At 38.6% G+C, this 14,819-nt stretch overlaps 1 protein-coding gene across 5 annotated transcripts in view; it reads right to left on the reverse strand.

Annotated features, from left to right (window-relative positions):
- Positions 1-14,819, reverse strand: part of Ipo11 (importin 11) — a 173,170-nt gene that overhangs the window by 78,425 nt on the left and 79,926 nt on the right. For all 5 annotated transcript variants that reach the window (XM_063282684.1, XM_063282685.1, XM_063282683.1 and 2 more), the window contains exons 21-22: positions 10,046-10,161; positions 1,673-1,749 (exon numbers count right to left, since the gene is read on the reverse strand). In XM_063282684.1, the coding sequence (XP_063138754.1) occupies positions 1,673-1,749; positions 10,046-10,161 (193 nt within the window). The remainder of the gene's footprint in view (positions 1-1,672; positions 1,750-10,045; positions 10,162-14,819) is intronic.

Below are 14,819 nucleotides of genomic sequence, written 5' to 3' on the forward strand. Positions count from 1 at the left end.
ACATCCACTCCTGTTTTCAAAGAATCTCTACTTTTCTACACTTAGAACTAGAATTTTTACTTCTGATAAAATTTCTCAATATAAGTAAATTCTTAGCAAAGGGTCCAAATTTGGGGATTTTTCTACCTAAATACTCGCCAGAACAATAGTCAACAAAGTTTTAATAAACGAATTAAAGATGCTTTATGGTTGAGTCTTAATGGGACTTGAGAGCTAAAGAGAGAGCTCAGTGAGTAAATGGCTTCCTTCACAAGCATGAGGACCTACATGGGGATTCACCCCCCCCCCCATAAAAAGCTAGTCGTGGCAATGAATGACTAATTTCTTTCAGTGCTGGGGAGGTGGTGCACAGAGGACCCCACAGACTTACTGGCCAGCAATGCTAGCTGACCAGTGACCTCCAAGTTGAGTGACAGACCCTGTCTCAAACAAAACATAAAACGAGATGGCCCAGCAGCTAAGGGCACTTGCTATTCACTCAGGAGATGTAATAAAGCAGAGCATCTTGCAAATACACCTGTAACTCCAGTTCCAAGGATACGACACCCTCTTTAGCCCTGCATGCACGTATGGAAACATGGATTTCCCACACATACGTGTGTACAAACATTCACACCAACACATACTCATTTACACACATACAAATAAACAAGGTCAAGAGTAATAGAGAAGATACCTGTCACATACTCCATGGGGTAAGTACATGTACACACACCAGTACACACAAGCATGCACCACATATACACCAAAAGAATTAAAATTAAAATTTTTAAAATAATCAAAGGGCCAATAAGATGTAGAACTCTCAGCTCCTCCTGCACTATGCCTGTCTGGACGCTGCCATGCTCCTGCCTTGATGATAATGGACTGAACCTCTGATCCTGTAAGCCAGCCCCAATTAAATGTTGTCCTTTATAAGACTTGCCTTGGTCATGGTGTCTGTTCACAGCAGTAAAATCCTAACTAAGATACTATATTATTATCTACTATGGAAATAATGTTGATATGAGGGAAAGAATCTAGTTATATCTCCAAAAGACTGAAAGAGACAGTGAATCAATCCCTCAGAATCCCCTCAAATGTGATGTTCTGTAATTGTGTAGTACTGAAGGAATTAGAGCTTAGTGGAAAGAGGTAGTCGGGCATGTGTGAAGCCACGTGAGGATGACAGGGACAACACATAGATTATGTGGGATGAATATTGATCTAATTTGTAAGCAATACTTCAGCAAACCATGTATGACACTAAAACTTCAGTAGTTCCTTAGCCGAAACAAAAGTATGTATAATGCTTAGTTTAAACAACTTACATCACAAACTCCCTGTGTAAAGTGAGCAGAGTAAAACTATGGTAAAAAGAAGCAGTTTCAAAACATATTCTTCAAGTAGCATGTAGAATAGCTACCAAACAAAATTCCTCAGGCAAATCTCAAGCTCAACTTGTAATGAGTTTGTCTTTAATTGAAAATTTTCCATAAAGCAATGTTATTTAGTGTTTACTTTTAAACCAATGGAAGCTACTTCAAAAATATATATAATAATTTCTATAAAAACACTATGATTTATCAATATATGGGAATTGTAAAATGGAAGGAGTAATTTTAAAGTCAGGAAAAATACTTTTAGGCTGTGGATACATTAACAAACATCTCAGTAAGATCTGAAGACATACCAAGAAGAGGTGACATGTTCTGAAATATACGAAGCAGTTCTGGTGTGACACATGGGCTGTTCTCCAATGTCACTAACCTAGGGAAAAATACAATTAACACACTTCAGACATCCACTCATGCCATTAATGCATCTGAGGTATAAAAACATTTCATTTAGGAAGCAATGAGGAAAGTGTATAAAGCACCTGCCAACAAGATCACCCACATCACCAGCTGCTCTTGGAACTCCCCAGTCGTTATGGATGCATACCCACATGGAGGCCACAGGGCAACTGGGAGCCATTTTTCAGGTACTTGCCACCTCTTTTTATTTTTTAGACATGTTCTCTCACTGAATGAACTCAACATTTATCTAAGTTGGCTAGCCAGCAAGCCCACCCTGGATCCACCTATCTCTGCCATTCCTAGTGTTGGGATGACAGCAAATGTGCCATCAACCCAAGTTTGGTTTCTTCCTTTCTTTCCTTCTTTCTTTGGTTTTTGTGTGTTCTGGGAACTGAATTTATATCTTCATGCTTTCAAGTCAAGTAATTCACAAGGCTAAATTATTTCTTCAGTCTGTATAATAATATTTCTATATATGCACTAAAAATAACATTGTATGCTAAAATAGAATACAAATTATTGTTGTGGTGATAAAAGAGGGCTAAAGTTATTCTGTGATAAATTTTCTAATGGAGTCTGTGTTCCTCCAATGACAAACTGGGCTAATGAACTAGTAAAACAACTTACACTACATGTTATCTAATTAAATTATAAGCCATTATCATTCTTTAACGGTCTAAAATATAGTTTTAAAATACCAAATATATATAAAATGAACTTGAAGAAGGAATACCATGAGTATCACAACAACAGAAAAAAAAATCAAAACAAACATAAAGACAGAAAAAAAGGGAGTAAACAAATTCTTGTATTTGGTATTGATACAGTTTGAATCTCTAAAGGCCCATCCCTGTCCTTGGACCCAAACTAAGTATTACTCTTTAGATCACTGGGGATATGCCACTGGTGGGAATGGTGGGCCCCAGTGCCTGTTTTTCCCACCTGCCATACATTCATGGGCTTTCTCTACCACAGAGACCCAACTGTGTGTCAAAGCCCAAAGCAATGGGGCCAATCAGTTATAAACTGAAACCTCTCTCGGAGCCAAATGCAAGCTTTTCCTTTATATAAGCTATCTTTGGTACTTGCTAAGGAACAAACCTCACATAGGTAGAAATAAAATTAAATTTTAAAAAAGTCACTTAAACCTTCGAATAAGTACCCACCAAAATTTCATAGCAATACATCTTGTGATGATGTAAACACCTTGCATTATCTTGCCTACCTCCATATTTACTCACTGCACATATGGAAAGGGCCTTAAGTTTCTTTGCTTGTTCCTGCTATAAAATATCCTCACAAAAGCAACCTCAGAAAGGGCTTACAAGGACACACAGTTCAAGGGTACAGATCATCACAGCAAGGAAGTCGAGGTAGCAGGAGTTCAAATAGACGATCATACCACATTCAGAGCCAGAAAATAGGCAACAATGAATATAGCCCTGGCATTCAGCTTCCTTTCTCCATTTTTCTACAGTGCAAGATCCCCATCCATGATCCCACCTACAGTTGACATAGGTCACCCAGGCACAATTAACCTAGTCAAGATGACCTTTAAGACGAATTCTCAGAGGTTAATTTAAATAATCCTTCACAGGTGTGCCCAGAGGATCTCTCCTCAATGAGTCCAGATTCTGTCACAATGACAACATAATTATCACACAATGTCTTTCATATTATATGTTAAGTGAATTAAAGATAAACAACTAATAAGAAAAAGTTAACTATTCAGAAAAATGAGTATATAAAAGGAAAAGATTTAGAAACAAATGTTTCAAATTACAGTTTAACAAGATTTATATACAAACACACAGAGAGAAACAAAAATAAATTGACTTTCTGTAACAGAAACAGCTAAGATGCAAAGGGATGATATCAGAATGATGGATATAAAAATCTAATACCACAATGATGTCAATTCTCAGTGAAATGCTAAACAGAACCAATGCAATTTCAAATAAAACCCTTAGAAAATGGCACTGGAAATTATGCAAGCTATGACATGATTTGGAGTGCAAATAGCCAAGTACAAACAAAACAATTACAACAGCATCAAAATCAGAAAACTTTTGGTTATATAATGGTGTGGGGGTTTAGGTTAGGGAGTGATTTTTGCGTAACCAGGTATCATAAATTACTAGAACACCTTAATTATTAACAGTAAAGAAACAGCATAATAAACTTTCTCCCTCCCAGGGAGTCCAGATTAAGTTTCTGGTCACACAGTATAAGGCAAGCTATACAAAGCAGGAGAAAACTTCAACGTAAACGATCAGGTACTCAAGTCCAGAGTAAACTGTAAAAGGTGGGGAAAGAAGACAATTAAAAAAGAGAGTCTCCATGCTGACTAACAAAGAGCTACATGTAAGACATCTTAACTAGAAAACTGTAATATACAATACAGAAAAGGCTGGGCTTAAGAGGCCCTGGTAGTTAAGGGCACTTGTGGCCAAGTCTAGCAACCAAAATTTGATGTACAAAGCATATGTGGTAGGAAAGAACCAAGTACTGCTAGCTGTTCTCTGATCTCCACACACACACTGACACACAAGTGTTTTAAAAATACAAAAGTGACAGCTGGAGAGATGGCTCAGCAGTTAAGAGCACCGACTGCTCTTCCAGAGGTCCTGAGTTCAATTCCCAGCAACCACATGGTGGCTCACAACCATCTGTAATGGGATCCGATGCCCTCTTCTGGTGTGTCTGAAGATAGCTACAGTGTACTTATATATAGTAAATGAATAAATCTTTAGAAAAAAAATACAAAAATGAGAAAATATGAAGTAAAAATCATTCACAAAATAAGCATGACATTAAAATTCTACAGAATAAATAAAATGTGGTATAAAAATTTGTTCTTTATACAAACTTATATCAAACTTTTGCTCAATTTGACAAAAGTCAAAGACAAGGCAAATTAAACAAAGTAAGCCATAATATTGATAACTGAATTTTAAAACGGCCATAATTATTATATAATACGCTTCATGAACAAAGCGAAGTTTAAATAGGAATTCTTTTTGTAGTGCTGAGGGTTAAACCTAAGACCTCAGGCACAGTAAACAAGCACTTTACCACTGAACACCACTGAGCCCTCAATTTATTAAACAACATATAGAAAGTGTTGCATACTCAGAGTATTTCTACAAATATACAAAAAATTACCAAAATACACACACAAAAACTAAATTAAGTATTTCAGTGTCAGAATGAAGAAAGCAAAATAATGCTGTGATGCATCCATCTGACAGGTAAAAGCAACATGCATGTGAAATGGTCATCCTCGTGTCACTGCTGTAATGATGCATGAATGTTGTCTTAAAACTTCACAGTAAGTTTAAGAAACTTAAATCCATGTGTAGCAGTAATGTGATAAAGCTAGACCTTAATGACATGCTTTTATAACTGCAAAAGTAAATAATGCCGGGGCAGTTATGTCACTGAAAAGTGCAGCGCTACAATAAAGTAGGACATTATGGATTAAAACTTGCAGAACATGAGCAGTAATAATACTCCAAGATGAATCTGCAGCTTCAACTGGGGTTCAATTCCCAGCAACGTCACATAATTGCTTGAATCTCTAATTCTTGCTGAACCTGACGCCCTCTTCTGGTATCCACAGGCTCTAAAACTCCCACAGAGACATTCACATATACATGTAATTTAAATAATAGCCACAGTAGGTTGTTTTTTCCAAAACCAAAATAAGTATGTATATATAGGCTTACACCGAGGAGTAATCTGAGGATTAAATTATGTAACTAAACTGCAAGTGAACTACTGACCCCAAAGCATGGGTCCATTCAAACAACCAAAGAGTAAATGCCATTCTTCTTATGTTTTTCTTTCATATATGTGTGTGTGTGGGTGTGTGTGGGGAGGTGTGAATGTGTTATACGTGTGTTATACATGTGTGTATGTATGTGTGAATGTGTTATACATGTGTGTATGTGTGTGTGAATGTGTTATACGTGTGTTATACATGTGTGTATGTATGTGTGAATGTGTTATACATGTGTGTGTGAATGTGTTATACATGTGTGTGTGTGTGAATGTGTTATATGTGTGTATGTGTGTGTGTGTGTGTTACCTGCACGTATGTCTGTGCACCATGTGTGTGCCTAGTGCCTGTGGTGACCAGAAGATGGTGGATCTTGCAGAACTCAGGTTACAGACAGTAGTAAGTCACCATGTGGGTGCTGGAAGTCAAAGCCACATGGGTTCTCTGGAAGAAGAGAGTATGTTCTTAACCACTAAGCCATCCCTCTTGCCCCAGAATACATACCATCCTACAAAATCATTTCTTTGTAAAGAAAATGATTTTTAATTATTAAATGGAGAACATAAGTATATAAATCCAAGCAGCATCACTGAGTACAGATCATAGATCCAACTCATTGATAAACAGGAATAGAATGAGAACAAACTAGTATGAAAACTTTATAGCATACTAAAAGTGAAAATTCCACCCCAGAAAATAGTATTTCAGAAAGTCAAAATTTTTCTGAAATATTTTTATACAAAAATAATCTCAAGTAGATGGGGAAAAAGGGTACAGAGTTAATTTTGATCTGTTCTACATTTAAATGAAGGTCGTTTTGAGCCTAATGCTCAATGGCTGACAACTCTATGGTTTTCGTTGCTCCACTCTACATTTCCTGAAAAGCAAAACCAAACAAAAGCCTTTTCATGTATGGCCTTTTCAATTTTGCTTAGAAGTAGTTTATAGCTCCTAAGAGGTCTGGAGCCAGCTCACAGGTAGCGTGTTGGCTAACAAGCAGGAGCCCCAGGTTCAATCCTCAGTGTAGAAAAGAATGGGTGCCTGGCAGTGCGTGTCCAGAATAAGCCTGACCTTACTGGTTATTTCTAAGTTCTCTCTTTCCCAAGCTGCTTGTATCTTATTTAGGGCTGTAACTGCCAGCTGACGGCCATGCTACATATTTTACTGAGAAAATATAAGGCCTCAAATGGAACACACCACAAAATTTAGAAATCCACATTTCTATTGCCAGTCAAAATGAAACGCCCCTGCTGTTGCCAAAACTTCGGCCCTTCCGCTTGAGATCTGATGCGCCACACTTCCTGTCTCCCTCACTGATGCTCTCCCAATCCAGCTTCACACATTCTACACTTTAACTTCCCAGCCTAGGAGATTCCCACCATGGCTCTTACAGTAAAAGTTCTGGAAAAAGTTGCCAGTGCTCATGACTTGCACTTGCTTCTCTCCACTCATTCTTCAGTCTACTGAATTCTGTTGCTATCACCCTAGTTCCACGGGTCAAATTCACTTCCCAGGTAATCTTACACTCACAGGCTTTAGGTGCTGCGTAGGAGTGCTAAGCCCTCGTTTCATTCTTATAACCACCCTAGATGGTTTCCAACATTATAGATAAGAAAACCAAGGCACACAGACAGACTTTCATCAATCATAACTTGAACGCTGTGGCAGTACTTGGAGTGGCACTTGCCATCTATCAGATTCCAAATCTGAATGTGATCCCACTAAGGTAAGTGTATTTACTAACCAAAGGGCTCAGACAGACTGAACTGCCAACCAGAGAGCAGGCATGGGACTGACCTAGGCCCTCTGCACGTATGTAACAGTTGTGTGGGTTGGTCTTCATGTGGGACTCCTAACAGCAGGAGCAGGGGCAGCCTCTGACTAGGCTGCCTTCCTATAACTGAGGCTGCCTAATCCAGCGTCAACAGGAAAAGATGCATCTAGTCTTCCTGCAACTTGATAAGCCAAAGGGGGTTGCTATCCATGGGAGGCCTCCCCTTTTCTGAAAAGAAAGGGAAAAATGTGGATGGTGGGAGGGAGGGGGGAACTGGGAGTGGGGGAGAATGGACACTGGGCAGAGAGAAGAAGGAGGAAACTGCACTTCAGAATGTATGTAAATTAATTAACTAAATAATTTTTAAAGTGCATATGAAAAGACTCTGCCCATTCTTTACCCAGAAAAACTTAACAATTATTACATTTGTTTTTTCCTTAAAAAAAGGGCATAGGGGTTCATGTCTGTAATTCTAATACTTGGAGAGATAAGGCAAGAAAACTGCTGTGATTAGAGGCCAACTTGGGGTTTATAAAGAAAATTCTAGACCAGCCTGGGATACAGAGACTTATCTCCAGAAAATAATTATCTCAATTTTTTTTCATTTACATATATCTTGAGACGAGGAGAAAATTACCATTAAAATAACCACACAATTTTTTATTGTTTATAAAATCCTTTGAAAACTGGACACATACTTAACAAACACATTAAGTTTTGAGCCACGCCTGGTGGTAAAGGCCTATATATAAAACCTCAGGAGCTCAGGAGACTAAAGCAAGAGGAAGACAAGTTCAAGGCCACCCTGAGCTAGGCATGCTTTCCTATAGTGAACCTTATCTCAAAACCTAAAACAAAAGCCAAAGAGCATTGGAGTTGTACTTCAGTGGTGGAAAACTTAGTATAGCATATGCAAAGCCCTAAAATCAATCATCAGCACAGACAAAAATATCATAGAAAATCTACATGTTTATAAGAAAGTACCTGTGTAACAGAGACTAATTTTTCAATCTGTAGTGTGGGGGAGGCACTGGCAAGCCTATAGGTCATAGGGGAACAATTTTCTATCATGACATTTTCTATTTCATTACATACCGGCTGGTTGCTCTGACACTAAACCATGAGAGTGGACCAGCTACACAAACACATCTGGAACATGTGACATATCACTGTCTGCACTGAGTCAAAAGAGTTTGCCAGTTCTGACCTAGAGCAATCTACCCTTATGCAAATCCGACCTAAGAATTATTGATTTCAACAACCTTCTGATTCAGAGCTACTATCTAGATCAGCGATTCTTAACTTGTGAAATGTCTGCTTGCTGGGGAGATTGAACAACCCTTTCACAGGGGTCGCCTAAGACCATTGAATATCAGATACTTATATTATAATTCCTAACGGTAGCAAAATTACAGTTAGGAAGTAGCAACAAAATAATTTTATAGATGGAGTGACTACAGCCTGAGAAACTATTAAACTTGCAGCATTAGGAAGGCTGAGAACCACTGATCTAGATGCCACTCCAATAACAATATGGAAGACTATAATGGGTACCTTCCAAGCAGAGAAAATCTACCCAGTGACATTTAAAACCATTAATCTAATATTCTGATACAGAGCATTTACTTACAACTTAGTAGTTTTCACAAATGAAATAAAACAAAAACAATTTCTGAGAATCAAAACTCTGGATTTTTGGTTTGTTTCTTTATCTTGTCATTGATGTACAAGATGCTGAGAATTGATTTGTGGGCTGTACAAATTTGAGAGAAGCATGCTATCATTGAGCTATACCATAGCCCAAATTAAAACTCTTAATTTCCAAGAAAAAGTTAGGAAAGAAAAGAGAAAGAAGTAGGGCAGAAGGGCAAGGAGCAATTGTCCACTTTCCTGTGGTTGATTCTGTGATTAAACTGCAGCAGAGAACTTTACACATCTCCAATAGTACCTCTGGAGAAATGGCTTCCAGCAGTGAGGAGGGATGAAGACTGAAAGAGCCTGATAGCTCAGTTCCTTAAGCACAATGGGTAGGCAAAGATTCATGTGTCATATCAAATTAGCATGGTGCACGATTCTTTTTTGAGTTTTTTTTTTAAAGCTTTTAGTAGTACATACTGCTTGTTCAGAAAATATTGCATGAAGATTTTGAATGGCAACTATTTTAGAGCTAAGTTCTAACATTTTATTTCAAATACTCAAAATTTTAACATCAAATTTTGCTTGGTACATTACCAAGATGCCTAGGTTATTTGCCAAATTACAAATATAAAATGCAACATGGTCCTTGCTATAATTTCTCTCTATTTCTCTGTTTTAAAAAGGTTTGTTTAGACTTTATATGTTTAGGTGTCTTGACTGTATTTACATCTGTGTACCATGTACATATAGTGCCTGTGGAGGACAGAAGAAAGTGTCAGATCCCAGGGAACTAGAGTTACAGACGTTATGAACTATACCATGTACGTGTGGAGAACCTGGCCCTCCTGTGGAAGAGTAGACAGTGTTCCTATCAACAGCTAGTTCTCGCTAGCCACCTGTCAGAAGCCTACCCTGAACAACAGGTGGAAGAGGGAAACAACCAAAGGCTAACAACTTGGCACGCTTATCCCTACATCTGAGTAATCAGAGCCGTTACATGACCTCTGCTCTCCTGGGACACACAGAGAGAAAGCAGCAGCAGGGCAATCCATAAGATCAAGTCCTCCCTCTTACCATAATTCCAGACCATCTTCCAGAAGGTAGACATGTGGAGGCTGGGAAACATCGGTACTCAGCTGGATAACTGGGAGCAGGAAAGGATACAAGTTCTTGCTGTCTGCTCCTAATCCCTACAGGAAGTATAAACACGATTTATGATAAGAAACTCTAAGATCCCTCCCTACCACCAATCAATTACTTGCCTCAGAAAACAATTTATATTATATAAAGTAAATAAGAGTCATTTATAATAGTCTTCACTATACTAGCAAACAAGTTTCTATTTATTACTAAAATGTAAAAATCAAAATACTAGATGGAAATATATATATATATACACGCATGCCAAGGCTATATGTATCTGTGCCTTTTAAGAAATTCCACATATAATTTGAATCTCCCTTATTTGAAATGGTTAGAAAGGAAGAAATTAAAATTTTGAATTTAATTTTCTAGAATGGTTGTAAATAAATAACAAAATATCATGGGAATGGAAGCCAAATCTTCCTATAATTCATATACACCTTATACAAAGGTAACTCAATACATTAGTGTACTATATTGTTTAGCAGGCCAGTTGGGAAGTCTCTACTTGTGGTATCAACTCGGTGCCAAAAAGTTTACTGGTGTGCAGCATTTTGAATTTTAGATTAGTGATGCTCACCAAATGTAGGAAGTGTTTGTTTCCCCCATGCCATGACTACAGAAAAGGTAGTAACACTGATATATATTTTCACTGTATAAACACACGCAGCTAAATAACAAGCATGAAATTAGCCCAGCCTAAATTGCTCACTGCTATCACAGTAGATCCAGAGTTAACATACTAGGTGGGCATGATCAACCATGTAGTTAGAGATGCAGAAAAAGTTCAAAAGCAATTACATATTGGACTTAGAGAAACAGAAATATATATAACAATTCCACAGCAAAGAACTTTTAAAGATACCCGTGATACATAAAAATGTCTCCAAGAGAAAACTCACATATCCATCAGAATTAGTTACACATGAGAAAAAGAAAACTGAGGAGAAAGGCAAAAAAGACTTATTTTGTATGTTTTCTACATTATCTCTCATGGAGAATTTTTTTTTGTTATATATTTAATGTGTCTAGAACACAGAAGAAAAAAGTTTAATCTAAAATTCTAGTTCGTCTGTTGCTCTCTTAAAACCCAGTGGTTTAGTATTTCACGGTGGAAATACTTTAAAGCAAACAAGAAGGATTTTTGAGTGGTAAAAAAATCAATCTCTAAGCAATAATAAATCTAGAAAGGAAATTTCAAATACCATTCTTGGGAAATCTTTCAAATGCCAATACAGTTTTAGAGTAAATTGAAATAACATAAACCAAATACACACAGACACACACACACACACACACACACACACACACACACACACACACACACTCTGACTCTCTCTGTCTCTGCCTCTCTCTGTCTGTCTGTCTGTCTCCCCTTTTTTGTTTGTCTTCATTTCGTTTCAGGAGACCCAGTCTTACTGCAGAGCCCTGGCTGGCCTGATAGTTACTATGTTACTAAAAAAGTTCATCAAAAAAAAACAACTTATCAGTGACTAAGTAACCTATCACAAGAGAGGAAAATCATATTCTAAAATAATTATAGATGATGGAAAGGGATATAACTATCTTTACAAATTTCCTGTGATAGCTTTTGTTTTTTCCAATTTAAGAAGACTGACCAAGGTATGGCGGTATGTATCTATAATTACAGCACTTGAGAGGCCAAAACAGGAAGGTCAGGACTTCAAAATGTACAGCTGTCTACGTAAGTTCAGGGTCAACCTAGACTACATGAGGCCCTGGATGGAGAGGTCAGAGAGAGGAAGAGAATGAGTACGAATGAGTGCAGCCTATGGATGGGCAGCCACTGTTCTTGTGCAGACTGGGCATACTATGGACAAACCTATTTCTCCAAGCCTGTTTTTGAAGTTTAGACACTCAAATGACTCAGGGTACCATGGTCTAAAAGGTACCCCAACCACTAGTGTCAACCAACCTTTTCATACATTTCTCAAGTGAGTCATAATTCTATCTTTCTAATGTTTTTCAAATTGTTTCTCTTCCTGCTGTTTACTTAATTCCTGCCCTGATCACCATTTTCATTGCTAATAGATGCTCCTAACCTTGACCTGGTATCACTCTCATTCCACACCCAGTCCCACTCTGGCTAACTATTTTAATTATTTTTTTTTGTTTTGTTTTTAAGAAAAATGATCCTTTGAATTGAACATTACTCTCTTTAGCCTTCTTGATCCATATATGAATTCTGAAGTTCACTATCCAACTACACTAACTATGCAGTATTAGAAACACTATGATGACATCTTTATAAAGCTGACCAAACCACAGACTGAACAAATATGTTTACTATTTGTCTCCTAAAAACCAATGAAACCAATGAACTTTTTTAAAAGACCTATGACCATAAACACAAAACAGAATATTAGAAGAGATAAAAGTAATCAAATTTAACCCAAGATGCAGTCCACAAAACTCAAAAAAGGTCAACAAGCTGAAGGGCCCAAGTGAGGTGCCTCAGTCCCACTTGAGAGGGAGAAGAAAGCAACCACAAGGGGGAAGGGAGGGAGGGACTTGGGTGGGAAAGGATATGGGGGACAGGAAGAGGGGAACATGATCTGGTATTGGGTGGGGGAAAAAGACTGAAGCCCTAAGGGCCAGCAGAAAGAAAGGAAAAAGGTAACCTGGGGGGGGGGGTGCAGCTAGAATGTACTAGAGACCTGGGAAGTAAGAGACTCTCAGGACTCAAAGGGAGGGACCCTAGATGAAAGGCCCTACAGTAGAGAGAGGGAACTTGTAGAGCCCACCTCCAGCAGAAAGACAGGGCATCAAGTGCGGGATGGGGTAAGTCTCCTACAGTCAAAACTCTGACCCATAATTGTTCCTGTGTGAAAGAACTGCAGGGATGGAAATGAAGAAGAGCCTGAGGAAATGGAGGTTCAGGGACTGACCCAAAGTGTGATTCAGCTCAAGGGGAGGCCCCAAGGCCTGACACTATTACTGAGGCTATGGGGTGCTCACAGAAAGGGACCTATCATGACTGCCCTCCGAAAGACCCAACAAGCAGCTGAAAGAGTCAGATGTAGATATCTGCACCCAACCAATGGACAGAAGCTGCTGACCCCTCTGGTTGAATTAGGGAAAAGCTGGAAGAAGCTGAGGAGGAGGGCAACCCTGTAGGAGGATCAGCAGTCTCAACTAACCTGGACCCCCTTCCCCCCAAGATCTCTCAGACACCAGACAGCACACACCAGCTGATATGCAAACAGCAGAGGACTGCCTGGTCTGGTTTCAGTCAGAGAAGATGCACCTAACCCTCAGGAGACTGCAGGCCCCAGGGAGTTGAGTTCTAATGGGGTGGGGGTTTGGGGATTGGGGATACCCTTGTGGAGACGGGGTGGGGAGGAGGTATGGGTTGGGGAACAGTCAGAGGGTGGACTGAACAGTAATAAAATCTGGAGTGTAAAAAAAGAAAGATTAAAAAATTTAAATAAAAAAATAATCAAATTTGGGAAGTGAGAAGTTAAGTAGTAACTGACTTAGCAACACTAGAAATGGAAGCTCAAATTAAATAGAAAATGGGGTCAACAAGATGGTTCATTGAGTACAGCTTTTTGACATCAAACCTGAAGACCATGTTCAATCCCTGAGAGCCACAGGTACCATACAAGAGAACTGAATCTAAGTTATCCTCTTATCTCTACATGCATGTTGTGCGTACTCACACAAACACACACACACACGAGCAGATGCAGAAATAAACAACATTTGCATGTTACATAGCGCTAGGAAGGTGAAGACATCTAAAAGTCACTGCTTGAAAAGCTGAAAGTAGACTGACTCTTCTACCAAAGAGAACAGAGCAGAAGAGAGCGCTGTCACTCTTCATTAAGAATAAATGATAACTGACTGTACCCTATCTGTGTTTAAAATTAATATTTAAAGGAAATAAATCACCACATTATGGCACTTAAGAGTTGTTACTGCTTAATATAACATGCCAATCACAGAAAAGCCATTAAAGGCTTGCTCCCAGCTGCTGGCACTACTTTGGAGGACTGTGAAAAGCTTAGGAGTACAGGCCAAACTGGCAGAAACAGGCCAAGTCAGGCATGTCCTTAGGAACTGTATCTTGTCCTTGGCCCCTCTCGAGCTCTCACTCTGTTTCCTGTCCACTAAGTGCTAAGCTGTCACACTCCTGCTTCCATATGCTCTGTCTCCCCAGATCCAAATCAGGAGACCCAGGAACATGCACTGAATCTCTGAAAACTAAATACTTCCGCCCTTAAGCTGTTTACGTCAGGTATTCTGCCATGATGACAAGTTTAAGTAATGCTGGAGCTTCATAAATGGAGGTACATCTGTCTCGAATATCTTCATCATTCTCATCCCTAAGATACCATGTCATTAAGAACTGCTATCCAACAATATTTAACACACAATTTGAACATCAATTCTGTCAGGACAGAGATCTTCACTGGTATCCGACATTACTTTTAGTAAATCAGACATCCTACCTTATGCCCCATACTATGATGATTTTAATACAACTGTTACGTACTTTTCCAGACTGTCATTGCACAAAACACTTGTCCTATTTACCTCTTCCCAGCATCTAGTACTAAACATTCACCTTATGAATAAATGTTTACTTCTACTGAAGCCAAATACTGGAGACTAGAATGCTTATTTTTATAGGTATCAACCACCACAGGCAAAGATACTAGACACTAGATTTCCAGGTTTA

Source organism: Rattus norvegicus, chromosome 2, assembly GCF_036323735.1.
Source record: "Rattus norvegicus strain BN/NHsdMcwi chromosome 2, GRCr8, whole genome shotgun sequence".
Lineage (NCBI taxonomy): Eukaryota > Metazoa > Chordata > Mammalia > Rodentia > Muridae > Rattus > Rattus norvegicus.